General features: G+C 40.3%; 1 protein-coding gene across 2 annotated transcripts in view; it reads right to left on the minus strand.

Annotated features, from left to right (window-relative positions):
• Positions 1-2196: 2196 nt before the first annotated feature.
• Col14a1 (collagen, type XIV, alpha 1) overlaps positions 2197-22988 on the minus strand; it is a 165507-nt gene continuing 144715 nt past the window's right edge. For both annotated transcript variants that reach the window (XM_013032216.1, XM_013032215.1), the window contains exons 42-47: positions 22477-22512; positions 21465-21531; positions 18511-18699; positions 4583-4660; positions 3947-4102; positions 2197-2365 (exon numbers count right to left, since the gene is read on the minus strand). In XM_013032216.1, the coding sequence (XP_012887670.1) occupies positions 2286-2365; positions 3947-4102; positions 4583-4660; positions 18511-18699; positions 21465-21531; positions 22477-22512 (606 nt within the window). In that variant the 3' untranslated portion in view covers positions 2197-2285. The remainder of the gene's footprint in view (positions 2366-3946; positions 4103-4582; positions 4661-18510; positions 18700-21464; positions 21532-22476; positions 22513-22988) is intronic.

The following is a 22988-nucleotide window of genomic DNA, read 5'->3' on the forward strand; positions in this document are numbered from 1 at the left end:
TGTTGCTGGTCCTGGTGCTTGATCTCAGGTACTGATCACTCTGTCCCTTAGCTTTTTTGCTGTACCATTTGAGCCACAGCTATTGGAGTTAAGTGACTCAACAGACATTCTTTCCCAGGCTGGCTTCAAACCACAATCCTCAAATCTCAGCCTCTTGAGTAGCTAGGAATTATAGGTATGCGCCACTGATGCACTCACTATTCCCTTTTCAATACAAAATACCCAAAATGACTAGCCCCAAAGGAAATTGAGATTTTTTTAACATGGTGTAAATTCTGAGAAGTAATGTCTTTCTTGTGAAATGATGCTTTATTACTTAAAAAAAAGATATAATGTAAAAATAGAGGCCTCTGCCTGCCAGAATAAACAAGTTAATAAAAATGTACTTCAAAGTCAGCATTTATTTCAGACAACATAATATAAACATACAAATCCCAAATCTGAGTTACGCCTTTTATTTTGAATATTTCACTCAATAAAATTTTGATATGCTGAGTCCAAGTGATGACACATTTTAAATTAATGAAACTTTCCTGTAGCTTAAATAAATAAATTTCAGTCACTAAGTAAAATCAGCACTCAGTGTATTTCTACAACTCAAGAATGATGTACATAGACTAAAACCTATGGTTCTGGTGGTTTATATTTCACAATTTAAAACAAACTATGAGACTATGAGTCTTTAGGCTGACATGTTAGACTATTTGTCTGTAAGAGCCCAAACAGTAATTCATTTAATAAAACTTCTCTGTAGTCACACATTAAATGTCACAGATGGCAAAATCTGAGACACAAGACTATGGAATGACTAATTGAATTCCCTTGTTATTTAAGTTGGGACAGTGATCCCAAAGGATTCTGGGTAAGCCCGTATTGATTAACCTTGTGCAAGTTTTTCTCCTCTTTCGTCTTGTTTCTATATGTGGAGTCTTGAAAGAATCCAAGAATCTGGTTGTAAATAACCCCACCCAAACCTTTATTAAATACCTTGTTACCAGAGTGATGCAACAGAAGAAAGGGAACAGACTTTAAGTTACTGTTCTTTGTTATTTCTTCTTTTTAACTGGCAAGTAATAGCACTAAGACCTTTCTGAAATACTTAAGCATTCTCCTTTGTAAGAGAAAGACATGTTCCAGTTTTAGCTACAGTCTACTAGATTCAATTGCATTCTCTTTCTGTCTTCTAGAGAGTTTGTCAGACTTTTTTCAGTACTGGAAGACAGACGTGCTCTGTGGTCAACCGTTGATAAACATGTACTTAGCAGTGTTCACCCATTTGTCCTGCCTTCACTGTCTGGTGCTATAGATGAGTAATAAAATTCTTCTGGTCATGTTGTCCTGAGTCCACTTTTTCTCTTAAGCTTTCTTCTCCACCCTGAACAAGGGCTGAAAGTTGGAAGTGTTACCCAAAGGAAGGCAGCTACAGCTTTTCAGGGAAGTGCTTAAGTTGAAGGTGAAGATGAAGGTGAAATTTAGAAATGCAATGAAAAGAATCCACTGATATTTAAAAGTTTTATTTGCTTACAAAAAACAACAAAGAATAAAACAAGGTCATTGAAAATGTATCTGGTGCAGGTAAAAACAATCCCTGTAGGTAAGGAGAGGCAAGCCTGGAACATCCATATTACTGGACAAATTGTTCTTTAAAAAAATGGACTCTTTGTATCACAGCTGGCGGAAACTCATGACACGAAATTTTAAAAAAATTACTAAATCTATTTTTAAAATTATTAGATCCAGAAAAGTTATTTTCTACCACTTATTTTTGAATACCCGTGATCTCAGAGTTTGACAGATCAATTAAGCAAGAGGTAGTTGACCAATAATAATCTTTTTCCTTGGGGATAGGATAAGTGGTATAATCTGTGAATCTCGTGAGATTCATTCCTTTGCTGCTGGGACCCATGACTCTCCAACACGATCATATCTTCTTCACAGAGAAAACATCATAAGTACAACTTCCTAAATTTATCTTTGAGTGTGCTCTTCTCTGGGAAGACAAGTTGTTTGGTGTGTCATTAAAACACTGAAGGGAAATCACTTCTATGCCATCATGAATTAAGGAGATCTTTTATAAAAAATATTTTGTTGACAATAACTTCTATTTCCTTCTTAGGAAATAGAAGTTATTGTCAACAAAATATTTTTCTCCTTATAGGAAATAGAAGTTGCTGAAATGACTCCCACACACACACACAGAAAATAACATACAAACCACATAACATTTTCTTGAGTAACGTTCCTTGAGAGGTCTTGCCTTTGGTCTTCAATATTCCCTGAGGCTGTCAGATCCCAGAGCCCCACAGTTCCATAGCTTCCTGCTCATCGTGGACAGGAGTGAACTCAGGTTCATCTGGATGGGGAGCTAAAGAGGAAAAGTGGGGGGGTGCGGACTTGATAGGACCCAGGAACCGTAAGTTGATATCCTCCCCTCCCTGGGTCCTTAGAGACACTGATTTGTCAGTAAACTATAGAGATCCCTGTGTTGGTAGAAAACTGCAGGTATCTCTCTCACTGTGCCACTTCCCCAGGAGATTTCACAGTTAAAGGAGGAAGGTGAAGAGAGAGAAGTGGTTAGAAGAGTAAAGTGATAGCTGACCGCTTAAATATTGTATGTTTTATTTATAAAAGAAACCCTGGAAACACCGCAGACTTATAAAAGAAAAATAAAATTTAATAACCAATCTCATGTTAGAAGTCCATCACCAAGGAAAGTGGGGCAGGGGGCAGAAGAGAGAACAGGGTCATGGGAGAGAAGGGCTGATCACCACAGTGTGGGGGTAAAGAGGGCAAGAGGAGAAGGACATTATGGAGATTTTTTCACAGAGCCTTTGGAGTAAATGGTTGTCAGCATCATAGACCTCTATCCAGGCTGACCTAGAACAGTCCATTTCTGTTACAGTTGGTGTGTATGATTTGGTTAAAATTTGCTGTCTATTTGGAGCAGGTGGGTGAGCGTTTGAAATGTGGGAAGTCAGGGAAGCAGGTAGTAGTGCAGGAATTGTTAGGAACAGGGTCTTAATGGTGGTGGCGGCAAACAGAGCAGTTCTGGATCCATAGACAAATGCCTGGGCCAATGTAGGTACAGTAAAGGACTTCCACCTCAGTGCTGGTAATCATTGTAAGGAATCAAGTCTTAATAAGAGACAGAGGGATTTGAGAGAACAGGGAGGGAAAAGATGAACAGAGAAAAACACATCAGCAAAACTTGGACCGATTCCCCTAGCAACTAAAGTTAAATTTCTCCTGAAGCAGAAAACTTGAAACTCATTGACTAGGAAGTTCATTGCTTCCCTATTCCTCACTGACCCTCTGTCTTTTTAAAGTTTTCAGGAGTAACTGGCTGACGTGGTCCCACTGAACCACACACCGGCACGCCCACCACAGGAGATTTAAGGACGCTTCATCTTCCAGATTCTGTCAGCCAGGCCAGCCTGACTTCCTTCTTCAGACTATCCTTCATGACCTAAAATGCATGTGGTGGGCAGGATGTCACCCAGAAAGACTCTTGGAGACCCTGCTAATTATGGATGAAGTTCTAAGTTGGAGATTTCTCAAACAGTAAGACTCTATTTCACAGGGTGTCATGGCAATGACCACAGAAGTAATATAGTATGGGAACCCCTCCCCCCAGTCAAAGTCCAACTACATGTACCTCCAAATGACCCAATATGAAAAAGTCGGAGGCCAACTTTATGTGAATCTCCATCTAGAGGAAGGCTTCGGTGTGCTGGTATTTGAATTTCCTCTGGGAGAGGTAAAAGGAATGGCTTTGAAAGTAATTTTCACTTTCTAGAAGATGCTTCTGGGTAATTAATGGGAGGGAGGGAGGAAGCCATCCAATGCTTCCTCCTCTACTGCTCTATTCTATTTTCAAAGCACCTTATCCTGATTTGGTACTAACCCTAGCAAAACTGTTCAAGGCCCCAAAGAAGATGACACTTACCTCCTACACCATAGGAAGAACATGACGAGGGGTCACAATATCCAGGCTGGCCAGAAGGGCCTTGTGGTCCAGGTACCCCCAAGTGACCCGGGGGTCCTCTTGGTCCAGGAGAGCCAGGGGGCCCTGGGCTGCCAGGTCGACTTTCTCCTGAAGGTCCTGAAAGGCAGTCACAGGTGAAAAGGATGGTTCATTTACCATAATGTGGTGAATTTTGAGATCACTACCTAGTATCCGAATGCCTATAAGAAGCCTTAACACATTTTTGCAACTGGGGAAAGGTATCGCTCTCTACTCATTGACTTTTTTTTAACCTGAATCTGATTCTCTGGGTAGAAGATCATATTGTAATAAGGCATTCACTTTCTCAAAGAGTTAACATAATCCTGAAGATGGTGTTTAGTTGTAGGAGTTTTTATTTCTATGCCTTTATCTGAGGATACTGTTTCTGTATCTAAAGATCTTGCTGAAGAGCAGTCATGGGTGGACTGTTACTAATAAATTGGCCTGCCAATAGAATAAATGAGAAATACAGATATTCAAGCTGGATATAAAGATGTAATACAGTCACATTTACTGTGATATCAGTAAATTTAAAGTTTTGTATCCTGCAGTTTCTTGTTAAGTAGAAAGATGTACCTGTTGGTCCAGGTGGGCCTCTTGGACCTTGAGTTCCAATGCCTGGATTTCCTTTCTCACCCTTGAAACCAGTGAGACCTGTTTCAAAGAGAAAAAAGGAAGGCAGAAAGGCAGGAGAAGGAAGGGAAGAAAAAAGGAAGGAAGAAAGAGAGAAGAGGAAAGGGAGAGGAAAGAGAAGAAGGAGGAAGGGAAATAAGGAAAGGGGAAGGAAGGAGAAGAGAAAAAGAGGGAAAGAAAGAAGGAAAAGGGAAAGAAGCAAGGAAGGAAGGAAGGAAGTAGGAAAGAAGAAAGGAAGGAAAGAAAATTACCTTTAGAATTCTGTCTTGGTACTTCTTTTATATAAGTTTCAACAGTTATATTTCTGATATAGACAATGAAGGGTGTTGATTTAAGGTTATGGGCCCCTTGGGACTTTTGGATTTAATCCTGGCCTGTGTGGCTAATGCAAAATCCCACTACAGAAGGCTGGTTCTGTGTGTTCAAATGTAGTGTGTATTTGGAACACAGCAACAATTCTTATCTTTCTCCTTCCTACTGAAGTAGTTCGGCCTGTCAAACTCTGCCCAGTGGCTTTTCATAAATCAGGACACTTGACGTATGCAGTTGGCACTCCACAAATAGTACAATAGAAATCAGAAGTGGACATGCCTAACATTTTCCTTCTGGTCCACCCTGTAATGTATCTGCAAGAGGCATGAATTATAATTAGGCAACAAAGTTCTGACAAGCGTGAGTTTCCATTTAAAACTTGGAAGCTTCAAGAAAGCCTGTGCTTGATTTGGCTGTTTCAGCCCATAAAATCCAAACCTGCTTGAGCTTCTTTTCCATTGAACAGAATTCATACCAAACAATTTATAGTACCATTAACAAACTATACATTTTCATAGGAAAAATAATAAAAGAATTACACACTTTGACACCTCATCATTCAAATAAATCTTATCACAAGACCACTGGACAGGATGGAGCACCTGTACTGAGTCCCAATCTTAATTCAAGAGACGATGATGTTGGACTTGAATGCAGGTGCTCTGGATGACATCGGAGGAAATCCTGCTGTCTGAGAGGCACACAGCAATGTTCTCTCGGATATGGAGAAGTTAGATCCATAACACACCGGGATATGTCAAGTTACACAGGATTCTAGATTCTCACAGTGAGACCAAAAGAGGCTACTCTTAGGAGAGAATCACTTAGGAGAGATGCAATGCCTAAGTGCCTCTTCATATTTATATAAAATAATACACATACTGAAAAAAACTCCAAGATATAGAACAAAATACTTGTTTTTCTTTTTTTAGTTGTTGATGATTCAGTGTCCTTTACCCTATATATGATGTATATTCACGTGTGTATCTTGGGGAGGGGAGAAGAAGGCTCAGAACTCAAGGGAAAAAGGATGAAAAAGTGCAGCAGCGGAGCTCACCGGACACTGATGAAAGTGAACCATACAATTCATGGGTAAAGATGGGAGGGAGAGGCTGGGAGAGAATGGGGGAACAGAAGACACTGTACGAAAGAAATGCACTCACTACCTGACTCATGTAATTATCATCCTTCTGTACATCACCTCTATAATAACAATAAAGTAAATTTAAAATAGAAAAAAATCCTGCTGTCTATTTTTTGTGGGGAGTGATAGCTTTTTGGAAGAGCCCAATATAATATTGTAGCTCCGTTAATTCATACCTAGAAAAAAGGATATCAAGTTGGAAAACTCTAGAAGAAATTATAAATAAAAGAGAATAGGCAGTTTAGGAGGTGGCATGCACATAAAGGTTTAAAAACAATCTAAATTGAAAATAACTTTTTCCCTTACTGTAAGTTATGTGTATATACTGCTAGAAGTTAACAATGAGCAAGAATCCTGATACTTTGAAAATAATCAGCTGTAATCTCTTTGTTTCTAAGTTACAAAAGGGAAAAAAATAAATGTGATGTACTTAACAGTGGTAGGTTAACTAACAGTTTTTTTTTGTATTTTTTTTTTAAGATTGCATGTGAATGAGTGTCCTTGCAGTGTGAATTGTTTCTTATCACCTGCTGCTGAGGGTAAGGTAACATGTCATCTTGGAAACAGCGAATGTTCTTTCTGGCTAGGAGTCACCCTGCCTGCATTAAACGCCACAGTGCCTCCTAAACACCCAATTCTACTGCATGGAGCATTGCTGATGCCAACGGAGCTCCCCAAGACCACTACTCCCGTGTTAGCCTAGGGCACAGGCTACCATGTCTGTCACAGTCTCTGACCGGAGCCCATAAAGAAAAAGTGATTTCTCAAAAGTGGAAATGCAATCTCCTCTGAGTTTGAAAGGTACATAATTCACTCAGAGTAGTCAACATTTAATGCTCAGTTGCTCATCAACTTGTTGAGACAGACAAAATACCAATCTATTGGGTATTTCCCTAGGAGCTCATCTAAGTTAATTCCTTTTTATTATGAATTATTATTGTTGTTGTTGTTTGAACAGTGGAGTTTGGAGTCCAGGCTTTGTGCTTGGTATTTCAGCCATACCTCCAGCCCTTTTTTGGATTTAATTTTCAGGTACACTCTTACATTATTTTGCTCAACTGCCCTAGAGTTCAGTCTTATTTACAGCTCCTAAGTAGCTGACATCACAGTCATACACCACGGCGCTTGCCTAATGGTTGAGAAAGTGGTATTGCTAATTTTTTTTTTTTGCCCAGGCTGGCTTTGAACTTGAGTCCTCTCAAGCTCTACTTCCCAAGTTACTATGATTATAGACAGGAGCTATTACACCCAGCCGTAGGGTTTGTTTTTCTTAGCTGATGGGTGGTCCCATAACTTGTCAATGCTTGCTCCCTTACATACAGCTGAAAATTTGGCCAAAATTCTTTTTCATCTGTTAAAACTCAAATGAAAGAACTAGAAAATAACAAACTATAACGATGACTAACACCAAGCTGCTACTGATTAACGTTGTGGTGACTCAGAGACCTCTCACGACCTCGCAGTGACAACCTTGCTATGCCAACAGAGCCTTACCGGACATCCAGAAAAGTGCTAACTTTTCTAGCCTATCCTTTTCTATCTATCCTTGGCTTATTTGTGAGGAAGACTGAATGAAGCTATGATTGTTTCTAAACTATCTGAACCTAATATATTAATATTTTTCTATGAGCACACATAAGGACTATTCACATCCATGATAACATGACTAGGGATTTCTCTCTATCTTTGTCTCTCTATCTCTCTATCTCTGTGTATCTTTGACCCCCCTTTTCTTTTAAGTGAAAAGGATCGTATTAAATCATGAGGACTGAAATTGAAGTCTAACCTTACACCCTTTATTGCTCTAAAAGTTGATCTGGGAAGCTAGATAGGTAGATAGATAGATAGATAGATAGATAGATAGATAGATAGATAGATAGATAGATAGATAGATAGATCGATAGATCGATAGATAGATAGATAGAGATACTGGGACTTGAACTCAGGGCCTAGATGCTGTTTCAGTTTTCTCTACTCAAGTCTAGCAGTCTACTACTTAAACCACACAATAAACACTAAAAGGAATAAATCAATGTTTTTCCTTCCAAGGTATGGATGTCTCCTTTGGTACTAATTATCCTACTGCATTGCTTATTCCCATGTAAATCTGACTCTGGGCCTTTTGACTAAAGAGACAATTTTTTTATTGATCTCTTTAGCATCAGACCCAAGGAGAACCTCACAGTTAACAAAGGGCTGAGTAAATGTGGGAAGGCTGAACAAATGAATATCCAGACTAACACCCCTGCTGCCCCTTATAAGCAACAGAGCCGCTGAAGGATCCACAGACCCAAGTCCTTAGGCTGAAGTCTTGCTACTTCCCTACTCCTGAATCATGGGAACACTGCTTGTTAAAAGCAAGTCCCGGTGTGGAATGCTTACTTCTAATGCCTTTTGAAAATGAATGTAATTGGCTTCACTGAGGCTTAAGGTTCTGCCATTTTGTCATGAGCATCATTAATGTAAAAAGAGCCAACATACCCCAAAATACAAGTTAACAAAGACTGAAACACTTTATCTGTGAAATTATCGAAACTGTTTAGGATTTATAAGAGAGAGGTCTTTTTTCCATCTTCCTCTTTTCCTTTCTTCTGTCTTTTGTTTAAAATCTTTTTTTTTCTGACTTTCTCTGGTCTTGTTATTTTTTTTAAATAATTAGAGCTGTTTTAGCTTCACAGTACAGTCAAGCATAAAGTCTAGAGATTTCCCATATATTCCCTGCCTGCTTATATGCCTATCATCCCCACCCACCACCAACATTTTCCATTACAATCCCACATTTGTTATTTTCACTCATCCCTTACTGTCTCATTTGGCACCATTTCAGACTACAGATTTCCTAACACTATTTTCTAATATTTACTGATTTGCCAAAGCAGGGATCAGATCAGCTTAATTCTTTACTGTGTCCCCAGTGCCAGCCACAAATAGTAAGCACCTGCAAAACACCTGTCAGGAGGAGAAAAGAAGGAAGATAAGGAAGAGTGTTTATCATTAAAGTATGGTAGGCCTAAAAAGGGTACTTGTTATTCTGTATAATCAATATGCATGATTTAAAAAATAGGTTTAAAAGCATCTGCCCACCAATTGGATGAACAAATGAAATGCAAAGTTCAGTGACAGATTGTGGCAAAGGAAAGATGTGGCTCCTGGTGGAGCCACCATTCCACGTGAATCTGACTGTTACATACTCTGCATATACAGACTCATCGACTCTCCACAAGAGAGGACAGATATTACACAGCCCTGAAAGAGGGCTGTGGTGGAGAAACATTTAGTCACCTGCCCTTGGTTAGGAAGCAACAGAACTGAGATTGCACTCCAGGCAGATAGGTATAGAAACCTCTATGCGTAACCATTGCTCTCACTGTCTTGGACTCCATACTGGACCTGCGGGCTGTGTTTCTTGTCTTCCTGACTGTCTGTCAAATCAGTCGGCTTTTCTCCCTGTCTCCACACTGGGTTATCAGCCTGTGTTTATCACGCTTCCTCGGTTACCTTTGCTACTGGCCCTTTGTTTTGTGCAATATTGGAACTGAATTCAAGAGGATTTCTTTTGCTCACACTACAATGTGCTGAGTCTGGCTCTTTGTTGTCTGTTTCCTATTTTCTTTGGCCTGTTGGCTTCCATGTAGGAAGATTTTGCTCATTCCTCTGGCTGCCTGACCACATCAAGCAATCCAGGCTGGTCTCCCTTGCTGTTCCACAGAACATAGTCACTTCTTCCTGAGTCCAGACCTTCTGAAGAACTCCCAGGATTTATGCCCAGGCAGATATGCAAGGCCCAGGGAATGCTTTAATTGTCATTGCACCAAGAAAGTCACCGAGACTGTGGAGCAAAGCTTCAGCTGTGTTATATTTGTCTGTTGCCTGGGAAATGTTGGCGATCAATTCCAAGTATAGTATGTTGCTAGCTCAATGCATGCTTAAATACGCGGCACTAGGTGGAACGTACTTAATACCTAGTTATAAGACAGCAGAGTAATTGGACTCAGTTCAACAAATGTTCTATGTACCTTGCCAGGTTCTGCTATGTCTATGTTTGGTCTTTACAGAGTATGCTCCATGCTTTGTGTGGACGTGTTCCAGGTAGGAAAATGCACATTCTAAGTAAATAAATCTTGCTAAAGATTCCTCTTTTTAATTACCTTTTTCATGTTAACAACTGGCCATCTACTCTGCCTTTATAATTCTGGGTTTAGGCATATAAACCACTGTGGATCTCTATGGCAGAGGGAATTTCACATACTCAATTAGATGGGTAACAGAAAGGTAACATGTCAAGCAAAGATGCAATGTACAAATTAGCAACCGTAGGAAGTCACTAACACCCATAGGGATGTAAGAACAATCAATGGGAAAAATTTGTGAGTGGAACCTAAAGCCTAGAGCCTAGAGGAAAGATCTAGATAGAGAGAGAGGTTCTCCAGTAGAACTCAAAACCACAGAAGGGTTTTGGCCATAAGTGGAGTGAGAGAGTAGGCCGTGGTAGGGTTGAAGGGAGGAGTATCCTGGCTTTTGCCTTCTTTGTATCCTCTAATCTGTGTCAATGCCTTCCACAAGCTGATCATGTCCAGAATGGATTGGGGATTGATTCAGTGTCACACAGTTAAATCACACATCAAGGAACAGAAAGACAGAAAAAAGAAGATAAGGAAGGCATTAAGAATCACCACACCGGTGGCTCACGCCTGTAATCCTAGCTACTCAGGAGGCTGAGATCTGAGGATAGTGGTTCAAAGCCAGCCCAGGCAGGAAAGTCCATGAGACTCTTATCTCCAATAAACCACCAGAAAACCGGAAGTGGCACTGTGGCTCAAGTGGTAGAGTGCTAGCCTTGAGCTGAAGAGCTGAGGGACAGCGCCCAGGCCCAGAGTTCAGGCCCCACGACCAATTAAAAAAAAAAAAAAAGGAGAATCCAGACTCAAAGGTACACTCTCGTTCATAGCAAGTCGCCATGGAGTAGGGAAAAACATGTAGATAGGAAAAGGTAATAGTGTAGAGTAAGAACAGCCAGAACAGAACTAGAGAACACAGGATGCATCTGTGGACAGACCGAAGCTTTCCAATATGGCTGACCCCAGACAGGAAGTCTACAAGCCATGCTTCTCTAGACCAGAGAGGGGAGCTCATGTGAAAAGCCTTACTCCTGAGAGACAACAGGGTGTAGGGGGAACCTGGATGTATCTGAGTGAGTGCGCCTTCCTCAGATGATCCAAAACTACTTTAAAACGTTACACTTATTTTCTGACTAACTTGAAAGAAAATGCTTCCATTGTTAACTTGGTAGGAATGTGCTATGAACATGAAATCTCAGGACTGACGCACTATAACCACACAGGCTTTGGCTTTTAATGGGGCCCTAGGGAGAATGAGTAATGACAGTCACAAAGCTAGCCAAGAGCAAATCAACACCATAATCACTGAAGATTTTTGAAATACCTATTATATGGCAGGTATTCTGCATAATAGAAGAAAAATACACATTTAATTTGACCTTTAGGGACAAAATAGTCATCTGAGATAGGATTACAAGAAGTGAAATGATTAAAACTCAATGTGAGGAAGTGAACTCTACCTGGGCATTAAATGACCTGTATGAGGCACTAATGAGGTAGGATAGAGAGCATCTGGACTATACATTCTGGAGGAGGTGAGGCATGTCAAGTAATCTGTAAGTATATATTTATATCTTCATTCTCCTCTAACTCAAACTCAGACAGGATTGATTTATTGCATATTTATTCAGAGAGAATATATTTATTCTCTAGGGGGTTTGGTTTTGGTATTTTTGTTGTGTTAGTGGTAGTGGTGGTTTTGTGCCAGGCCTTGCAGTATACCTGAGATTTTTTGCACCCCAGGCTAGTGCCCCACAGCTGTACTTCCAGCTGTTTTCTGGTGAACTGAAGAACAGAATCTCACAGACTTTCCTGCCCAAACTGCCTTTGAACTATGATCCTCAGATCTCAGGCTCCTAGTAGCTAGAATTACAGGCATGAGCTACCCATGTGTACAGGTGTGAGCTATCAGTGTGTCTGAGGTCTTAAATTGTTTTAAGCTGTGGAAAAATATTATATTGGCTTCTGTTGCAAAAATGTAAAATGAGAAATGAGGTGTGGGGATTGGGGAGCAAGATGCAAGGAGTGAGTCTGACAAGAAGCACTGAACACCTAGATGAACACACTAAATTGTAACCCATATTTACAATTTTTTGAAGTTCAGGGGAAAAATAAAATATAGAGGAGAAACAAGATGCACAAAAGGGAAAAAAGAAACATGATGATCAACACCAATGATGACTATTGGTTATTAGAATAGCCATCTGTTCTAATTACAGAGCATACAGACAATTTAATTTCAATTTGTCAATGACTTTTATCATTCCGTGTGTTTATCTGGAGAATGGTTTTGTCCTGACTACAAGTATTCTCAGAAATAGGAACCTAAAAGATGCTAGCTTTCTCCAAAATAAGCTTTTCTAGTCTGTGCTATTATTCTGTTTTTAGCCCATATCTTACATTTCTCTCTAAGAGCTACAAATACCATTGGATGATTTGAAAGATTACTGGAGAGAACTCTACACACAAGGTGAGACAGACATTGAACTGGTCGGTCTGTTTCAAGCCCCTCAAATCTCAGGGTCCTGGAAGTCACACCGCAGAAGAGCCACTGTTCTGGACGGAAGCATCATGTCTGAGATTCACTTAGAGGAGACTGATGACTTACATACAAAGTCAAGTCCCCCTGACCTTCATGACCCCTGACAGAAAATGGTGGAAGTAAAAGCATGGGACTCATGAGACCAGATTCAGAGGCTTTATAAAGTCTCATTCACGGACTACAGTCACTGCCTATGAAGAAAGAGACTGTGCAGAGTTCCATGGGGAGAAGTGGAGCCCTCCTGCAGTAGTCAGCCAGGGCCTGAAAGTCCTGCCTACAGCCTTGGGGGAAAGCAGGTTGTCCTGGAAACAGAGGCTCCAACTCCAACCAAAACTCCCACTGACAGCAGCCCTGGATGGCATCTCAATTTCATGATTGGCTCAGAGTAAACTGTAATCCCTGACCCATGAAAAATAAAGCCATTTATGTTCATTGCTTTAAGTCACCACATTTTTAGGTAATTTGTTAGAGTAGTAGAGTGCCAATACAAGGAGTTCCAACAGCCACAATGAAGGGGAGTGGGGCAGAATAACAGAAAGAGCATTTACTGCCAGTGACTAAGGTGGATGTACATTAGGAAAAAAGCATGACCCATCAAACCTTCAAAGGTTTGACTCCAAAGCAATTCAACTTGGACTCTAGCCATTGGTTATTAAACAAGAAAAGAAAATGTTCCATCTCTCAGGAAATGAGAGGCAGAGGATAAGAAGGCACAGCGAACTACAGTAGATTTCTTATAGCAGTGTGAAGAAGGAACATGTCACATAATTGAATCCCAATTGAAATACAGAATCATGGAGAGACTTAGATATACTCAAGTCCAAGCAGCAGATCATAATTATTCTGCACCATGCTTTTCCACAAGTTGATCTGTCCCATAGAGCTCATTTTCCCCCCAAAAAACAAACCAGTCTATATAGGCTATTAAGAAGTTTCACAGAATTGCTTCTCACCACTGCAATAGTCCTGGCTCTGAACTATTGTGCTCTATCTAATTTCTTACCAACGTATTCTGCCAAATTTATCTTCAGCTCACAGGAATACTGAACACGAGGAATGCTGACCACAGGAATACTGAACACAAGAACCCTACTTTTCTCTTTAAATCGGAGTCTCTGTTTTCTCCCTAGATGTCTCACCCCTGCTGTCTCACATCCTGAGCATTAGAGATACAGATAAATGTCAGGGTAGGGCACCATTTCTGGTCCTATTGCCATTTCTGAGTGTCTGAAAGGAATTGCCATTACTCAGAGAATAGACCCAGTCTGAGTCCTGTTATATTGTATTTGCTGGGGTAGGGTGGGTCTTTTGATAGATATCATTTATATTCATTTACATAACATCCATTGGGTATTCCCATAATTTCCTATGAATTTCCAAACCACATTCTTTCCATCCCTCACTGGTGAAACTTTTGGGGTGCTAACCTAGCACCTCAAATTGAGAGGTATCGATGGTTTCTCATCTAAAATATCAGAAGTATATCAAGAATAAATTGCATTCCAGCTTTTTACCCTCTTTGCCCCCAAAGTCATGTATAGTCAGAAGAGAAGAATTTCTATAACTGTACCTCTAGATCCATAAACCATTATTTATACTATCGTATAAGTAATTGCTCCAGTTATGTTTATGTAACTACATTATAGCCTGGAGTATTTGCCAAAATCCTAGGAGAATTGTCATATGTCGAAGTGTATCACCATGCAAAATGTACCTATTCCTTTATGTTTACCTAACAGATCACCTGGCTTACTGTGATGTTTGCAGTTATAGATTCCCCCTGGCTAAGGAGACAAGGGTATCGAAGTATATAAATAGAGAGACCATAGCCCACCAGTCATCCTGGTTAGCATAGCAGGTAGCAGGTTTTGAACTTGGTGGCTCTCAGTAGGAAAAAAAAAAACAGGGTCACTAGATACTGCATTGTGGGGATCATGGTAATCTACATTTAGTCCCCAGTCTTCTTGTTCTATTGTGTAGTTTTTAACAATTAGCAATACAGATAAACTTTTATTTTCTTCACCTAAAAATGGAGGTAATCCTGATCACCTAGCAGTTTTATGAGCATAATATGCATGCTTAGTAACTTAAATCCACTCTAGCACCCTATCTTAGCAAAGGCCACAATCAAATCCTGACGTCATTTTCTTTCTACCTAATGAAAGCATTGAGCATTTCCCATCCCTCACCTGACACTTTCAGTAACATTTCCCATTCCTTCCTTAAACAAATCTAGTTTTTCCAAATGAAACAGTACGTGAACAGATCTGAGCACAATATTGGAAGATGAATTTGGTGCTTAAGTGAACGTCATAATAATAGTATTAGCTCATACACAGTTTAGCCAAAAAGCCTTACCTAAACCCTGCATTCAATAAATATTTCTGACTTATTAGATAAACAAACCAGATATGAATTCTAGCTTTTATATATTGGCAATATACAAATAAAAGTCTTTAGGTGGATAGTGGTTGTGTTGCAAAGATTTTTGAAGAATCAGAGAAACTGAAGGCATTGCATGAAGACATAAACCAGAAAACTTTTCTGGTTCTTTTCAATTAAATAAACCCATTCTAATACATAATAAAAGTCATTGTTGCCTTGGTTAATTTTAGGAAACAACAACAGAGACACTGGATGAAGCAACTTCGGATGAAAAACTAGCCAAAGCAATTGGCATCCTAAATCTTTTCAATGCTAAGCTATATTGCTTTTAATCCTGTTTCCATTGTTTCTTTGGTGCTTACTATTAACAGTTCATCTTCCTCATTATAATGCAGTATCTTTTTAAAGACTATGGGACACAGCATGGTGATCATCACAGTTCAAACAGTAGAAACAAATAATGGCCTCTAGTGGTCTCTAGTTCTTTCTGGTCCTGACATTGGCTGACATTGAGCCACTTTTGGCCTCACTCTCTGTACTCATCCTTTTATATAAAACAGAAGGGAAATGGATGGAGCTAGAAGGAATCATGTTGAGCGAGGTAAGCCAAGAGCGAAGAGACAAACGGTACATGGTCTCCCTGATAAGTGGATGATAAATCCAAAATGTTAGGTGATACGACAAAACTAACAGGACTTAAGAAACAAAGAACTCCTGCTCATCTGGTTGAACCACTACTAAATATCCCCACGCTGCTGATCACATGTATGGTGTATAACATGTGAACACTGTTATATATTACAGACTGTGATAGACAATTTGTTCCAGGAAAGTTAGAATGAACTTGTGACTTAGAAACTATGTAATCACTTAATCACAATCAAAAAAAAAAAAAAAAAAGAACTTCGGGGAAGGGAGGGAGGGAGGGGATGGTAGGGGGAAAACAATGGAGGGGCTAACAAAAAAAAAAAACAGAAGGGTCAGAGAACAGATGGCTAAAGACTTCAGTGATAAAAATCTGTGGTTATACTTTTGGGGAAAGACATTCACTTTTCCTTCTTTATTTTTCCTGAGGTACTTGGAAGACAAGGGCAAGAACAAAATCTCAGGGCCCACCTTGTAAGAATGAACCGTGAAACGCGGCTGGAAATGAAGAGTCAGTTGAATATTGGGATATAAACTCCAATCTGCTAATCCTCCAAGCACCCTTCTACTGGGATTCAGCTCAGATCATCTTCCCCTGTTTTTTTCTCTCTCCCTCTGTCTCCTTCTCCCTCCTTTTCCCCTCTCTCGTTCTCCCTCTCTCTTTCTTTCTGTCCTTGTATTTATGAGATAGAGAGCATTGTTTTCTACTATGCTCTTAAGGAATACACATCTTCATGCATGTCAGGCATTTACATCTTGGAAGTTCATATTTTTAATGGTTGTCTGGGCTCTTCTTTGAGATTTCTGAGGTAATTTTTTTCTCTTCTCTGACTACTCAAATAATGTTGCAAGGCAGAAAGACTCAGTTTGGCAAGAACAGAGTCTAGTACTTCCAAAAAAGAGCTGAGACAACTTGTGACTTGCTTGGAGTGATTCAGGCTCTGGCTCTGTGAGTCCTGAGTCGACAGCTTCCCTACCCCGACACCATGGAGGGGGCTCTGCTGACATAAGTGGACACCTCCCCGGCGCACAGAGCTCTGGAGAGATGTGAGGAAATTATGTCTTTCTCTATGCTGCTGACTTTCAGAAAGAAATCCATTAACTGCATCACAATCGATACAACCCCTTGTGAGCATCTACTTAGTACAAAGCAGAGCCGTTCAAAATGTAGTCAGAAATCTGTTCATTAACATCTGAAGTGTATCGTGAGAGGAAGAGACACTAAAAGCATCAGATGCTCAAGTTGGAGGTATGTGTCTTGCAGTGACCAATAAAAACTCCATGCATGAGCCGGGCTTGTAATCCTACCTATTCTACTCAGGAGGCTAAAATGTGAAGATAGATGTTCAAAGCTAGCTCAGGCAGGAAAACATGGGAGACTCTTCTCTCCAATTAACTACCAAAGAAAATCTAGAAGTAGAGCTGTGGGACAGCATGTAGGACAGCATGTAGGTCTTGAGTTTAAGCCACAGGACCAAAAAGAAAACCCCAATAAAACAATCCAAACTTTTATTCATGAGACAGGAATTAAGGTAAATGCTGAATGACATAAGATACATGTAAGACAAAGGAAGAAAAGGATATTTTCAAAGGAAGAAAGCCATATGTATTTTCAGAGTAAATGGGCAGAAATATATTGTTGGCATGGCTCGGGAATTGACGTGAAATTCTGTCTTTGGGATCTACGTCTTACACCCCACATTTTATAAAAGTGCACATAGTTCACAGAGCAGACAGATAGCTGACAGCTACACAGCTACCCGGGTTAGCTCCCCTCCCCCCACCCCATCTACAGTCTGAAAACTGTGTCTTAAGCAACACTTTTGTCACTTGTCTCTTTTCCCTATTATTTTCTTCATGATTAATATGTCACCACCAATTCCCAGATCTTTTTTGCTGCTTTTGGAATGACAGGTTTTGGTTCATTTTTGAAATTAAGTGAAATTCAACCAAAGGGATCACCAGTGATTTACACAATACTTGGGAGATCTATAGATAGGAGAAGAAAGGCCTTAGTAGGGTTTCTATGTCAATGAAACTTAAATAAAAGTGAAATCATTGGCCCATGAAACTAATAAACTGTTGCCATTGATTGCTGCCCAATCTGGGCATTGCACACACACACACACACACACACACACACACACACACACAACTGTACATACAGAGCTATGATTCATATGAAGACACTTCTGCACAAAGGTGTACATCATTTTCTTACTCTTCAAATTGAACAACCCTTTTTCTTTCTTTGGTGCTGGGCCTATAGCTTGAACTCAGGCCTAGACACTGGCTCTTAGTTTTGTTTTTTTTTCACTCAAGGTTTGAGCCATAGTTCCATTTTAGTTTGTGCTGTTACTTGGAGATAAGGGTCTACTAGGCTTGAATCGACATCCTCAGATCTCAGCCTGCTGAGTAGCTAAGATGACAAAAATGAGCCCTCATTGCTCAGCTGGGACATCCGTTTTGTGTTGGTTCAAGGCCTCTTACATGTGAGTTGGAGCCTTTATCCTTTAGGTAGATATGATTTTTGCTACCTATGCTGTACACTGCTCAATTTAATTTTTTTTTCAGTCTTGGGGACAAATAGGAAATGCAAGTATAGGGTAGGGATAGAATTAACTTTTGTCCCCTATTTGACTTTATCAATGTGTAAGTACCATGGCTGTGCTCTGCTGCCCTGACCTCTCGTCTGGAGATCCTCACGAGGACTAGGCTGGCTTACCTCGTTCTCCTGGGGTCCCCGGCACACCTGCATTTCCTGGAAAGCCTGGGGCACCTGGGGGTCCTTGTTCACCAGGGGTTCCAGGTGAGCCTGGTCTGCCCGGCTCGCCAGGAGGCCCTTGGATGGTCCTGGTGGATGTGGAATGGCTGGGAATCTGGTTGAGGATGGCTGTGTACCTAGCCATGTGACCTGCGAAAAGACACCAAAATGCAACATGCAAAGGACAGTCCTAGAGAAGTCTGGATTGTCATTCCAGAAAGCTCTGAACAGTTGTGTTCAATATCTACCAATGGCAGAAAGCCCACCCCTTGGAGACACAGTGATGTCCAACTTTGAATATTTTCTATTTTGTGTAGAGTGATAGAAACGTCTGGCTTCGATTCCATGTGCTCGCACTGCACATGTCAGCGTGGTGACAAGCATCGCTGAGCAGAAATCATACATTTTATCTTCACCCCCAACGTTTATTTGACCCTGAACCCTCACACAGCTGCCCTTCTCCGGCAATTTCCTTCCACGTTATTTGTCTTTTTTCCAACCCACCAAGTCTGCTCCACCCTCTTGCTCACAAATCCCCAGACAATTGCCCTGTCTCCACACAGCTCTCAGTTTGCAAGATTTTTTTTTTCCAAGAAACTTTCCCTTGGGTTTCAGCTGGAGAAACTTCCAGTGGCTTTATATAATAAAAATTATGGCACTATCTTCCATGATCCCTCAACTTACGCCAGAGAGAACGTATTTTAGTAATCAGAAGAATAGATTTATAAAATTTTTGATACTTTATAATAAATAAATGTCTCATTTTTTTTCCAGCATCATAAATAGAATTTTCTAGATGCATTATTTGCCCTTCTCATATATGTAAATCTAAATGAAAATAAGAACCACCTTCAGGAAGTAGTCTTAAAATATATTCTTTCCTTACGTGTGGGACTCGGATTATAGCTATTGCTTCTTGGATAGAGGCGTTGTTTCTATACATGACTTTCAGCTCTGCCTTTGACAAGAGGCTGTCTGTCCTTCATTACTGCCCCAGCTGACGTCACCTGAGTCTCGAAGTTTCCCTTATAACCCTTCTTAACATTATTTTGATCAAGTAAGAACTAGAAACCAGATGACTGAGCCTGTAAGGAATTATATACAAACGAATAACTCCGGCCTAAAGAGGAAAATAAAGTGTACAGAGAAAACCAGAGCAATGGTTAGGAAAACAATTGTGATAACAGCGCTACAGCCGAGTAGGGGGCATACAGTGTCTTCAATTTCCTTCTCTTAAAACTGCACTGACAAGCAAGGCTTCTTAATTTCTTAGCCACCTAGGCTCTGTCTAATTCACTGCCTCTACTAAGAAATTATTCACAAGAGTTTGAGAATTACTAAGGGCAAAAAACTGAATTTTGAATCCTCAGTTTTTAGGGCATGTTCTAAATAATCATCTGCTTGTGTGAGGTTTTCATTCCATAGTGGAACAAGGCCATTAGCCATATGAACATGTAACCCTTTACATTTTCTTCCAAGAATAATCCATCACTCTTAGTCAATTTACATTGTTCATTTGAAATGAGAATCCTATGGAGCAATCTAGGATACAGATTTTTCCCTTTGATAATTTATTGTTGTTATTGTTGTTGCTGTGAAATGGCTATACTGGGATTTAACTTAGGGCCTTGTGTTTGCTAGGCAAGTATTCTACCACTTGAATCATGCCCTAGTCCTGTAATTCATTGTTTTCAAATGTCTTATTTTGGCATTAAACTGAATAGTTCATTGGATTCATAAATTCTCCCCATATACATTTAGTGTGCATATTATAAAATTAAGTAGTATTAACCAATAAGGAGGAAAACTACTGTGTCTGTAGCTTTGACCTCTTTTTGCTCTATTGTTTTCATTTCAATGAAAATTCTTGTCAGTTTGGGATCTTCATACCTCCCCTCTATCTTGGAATTGCAGGTGTGACTTTTGGACCAGGCCAAGAGAATCTTCTTAGACACATGTTGGACTTCCATGGCTTAACTCTCAAACTTCCCTGGGTTAAAGTAACTATAACCCTGAAACTGATAAGAGAATCACACTGCAAATGTCAGTCCCTCAAGGGGAAGGGTGCTATCAGAGCAGAGGATGGATGACTGCCGTGCTAGACAAGGCTGGATGCATTTGAGAGGAATATTTTGCCTTTACTTGGCATCAGCTCCTTTAGTACTGACCAAAGTACTAGAAAAGAGAAGGGTCCACCCTAGTAATCCTCTGGCTGCATTAATAGGACAAAACACGTAGTCAGCAGACAGCGGCGAATGTGCAAACAGACTGGTATATTGTGAACAGGAAGGTATCAATACTTGAAATGCAATGCTGTCAAACTGTTCAGGTATAAAATAAAAAGTGGGACAGGTGTTTTTATCAAGGTCTGGTATCATTTTTGGCACAAGACCACATGCCCCAATTATATGTGCCATATCAAATGTCACATTAACATCCCCCCTCCCCTCTCTCTCCCTCCCCTCCCCATTTCTCTGTATATATTTTGGCCTTGGAATAAAAGGAAAGACTTTAGGATTACCAAAATACAGTAGGTTAAAAAATGGACAAGATTTAAACCTTATGAATGAGTAGAACTCAGTATCTTAAAGGATATTTTCAAAGGGAGCTTCTGAGATGTATCTTGGTAGTTCAATGTGTAACACTGAGGGCAGGGGGTGGGGGAGGCCTATTTGGGGGGAGGGAAAAGACAGAACAGCAGATTTGATCTGGGCAACTCCCTAGTCCTTGGGGTGGTGACACAGGAGTTTGGTTTCTATATCACTGACATAGAGCTGCGAAGTAACCCGTTCTAGCTGTGCTAGATGGATACTGTTAGAATTTATAAAGGATCAGAGTTGTCTTCCTTTGTCACTGTGGTCATGAGAAAGGCCCATCCCCATGGGTCACCCCCTTGGTGAATATAACACACTTACTCTGGATGAGCTGCTCACACACTTGACGTGCCACTGCCCTGACCATGGCCTGAGACTGCAGGTCACCCTAGAGGAGAAGAAAGTCCATCAGTCCATCCACCACAGCTCAGCTCAGCCACACAGCCAGGACCTGACTGAATGCGCCCAGAAGAGCTCTGGGCTCCTAGCAACAGGGTAGACCAACAACCAGGATGCACGCAGAGGAGGAGGCAATTTGTAGGCATGGTTCCAGCCACCAGAGTCCATATTAGATTTAAAAACTAAGTATAAAGGATCCCAGATTCGAAAGTAAATAATTACAGCTTTGAAATAAACCCATAGATATTTAATGCCTCATTCACAGTTCTTTGGAGCTCATAAATACAATGCTTTCTCAAGCAGTGGCTCATCTAATACCAATCACTCAAAGTACAACTGTTAAACTCATTTTATTGTAACTGACCAGCATTAAGCACATTCCTCAGGATTTTGCTGAGGAAAGGCCAGTTCTTAGTACAGCCAACCATAGAATTCTATTGGCAGCTGCACCATTTCTTTAAGGAGAGAGAAGATATCTAAAATAAACTGACTTAACTTTTAAGGCCAGCATTCATCCTGTCCATCCCTTGTCTTCTTGGGTGTTGATATTAGACATAAGGAAAACAGCAATCTCATGCTACTATGTGGTTATATCAGAAACTCATTTATATCCATTATAAAACTGACTCTGTGAGTGACAAGTCTGTCTCCTTCCTTTATCCTTAAGGAATAAAGCCCAAAGTCATTGAATAGGATGGGGCAGATGCGTGACTCGAAAATAGCTTCCAGGATCTGGTCCAGCACCCAGTTGTTGTTGTTGTTGTTTTCCTTCTATTAGTAAATGAGCTCTCAGACAAATAAGTAAGGGAGAAAGAAGGAGAGGGGCTCATGTAATAGCAACAAATAACCATGGCGCTGAATGGCTACCTTTCACCAAGTTAATGCCATAGCTTATGTGCAGTCAACTCTACCCAGCAAACATGCCCAGACTTACTCGTTCACCTCGCTCTCCCTTTGCTCCAGGGACACCCTGTAAAAGTGAAAGAAAAAAAAGGTGAGATACTTGGGATGCCGTGCTCAGCTCAAGTAACAGCGCTGCATTTTTCCTTATTGAAGAAACGTTTCCCAGCTTTGATTAGAAAAATAGTTATGCAAGGCAAAAATAAAACAGGCAGCAACCTGTAACACCATCCAAGCACAAACAGCTCCTTTAACCATTTACTCCTGCAGCCTCTTCATGCAGAGATATAGGTTTTTTTTTAATGGCTATAAAATTGGAATCCTGTAGTAATATTCCATTGTAAAGTGTTTTCACCAAATAGGCCTTTACATCTTTCCACATAAATACCACTCTACTGAATTTTACCAATACTCCATAACTAATTTCACAAATGTCTTCTAAATAGCAGAATGATTTCAACTTTTAAGATTATCTTCAAGTAGAGTACAAAGGAGTTTCAGTGCTACATGTCGATTTATAAGCAGAATGCATGTTGATCAACATTG

The sequence above is a fragment of the Dipodomys ordii genome, unplaced genomic scaffold, assembly GCF_000151885.1.
Source record: "Dipodomys ordii isolate 6190 unplaced genomic scaffold, Dord_2.0 Scaffold151, whole genome shotgun sequence".
Classification (NCBI taxonomy): Eukaryota; Metazoa; Chordata; class Mammalia; order Rodentia; family Heteromyidae; genus Dipodomys; species Dipodomys ordii.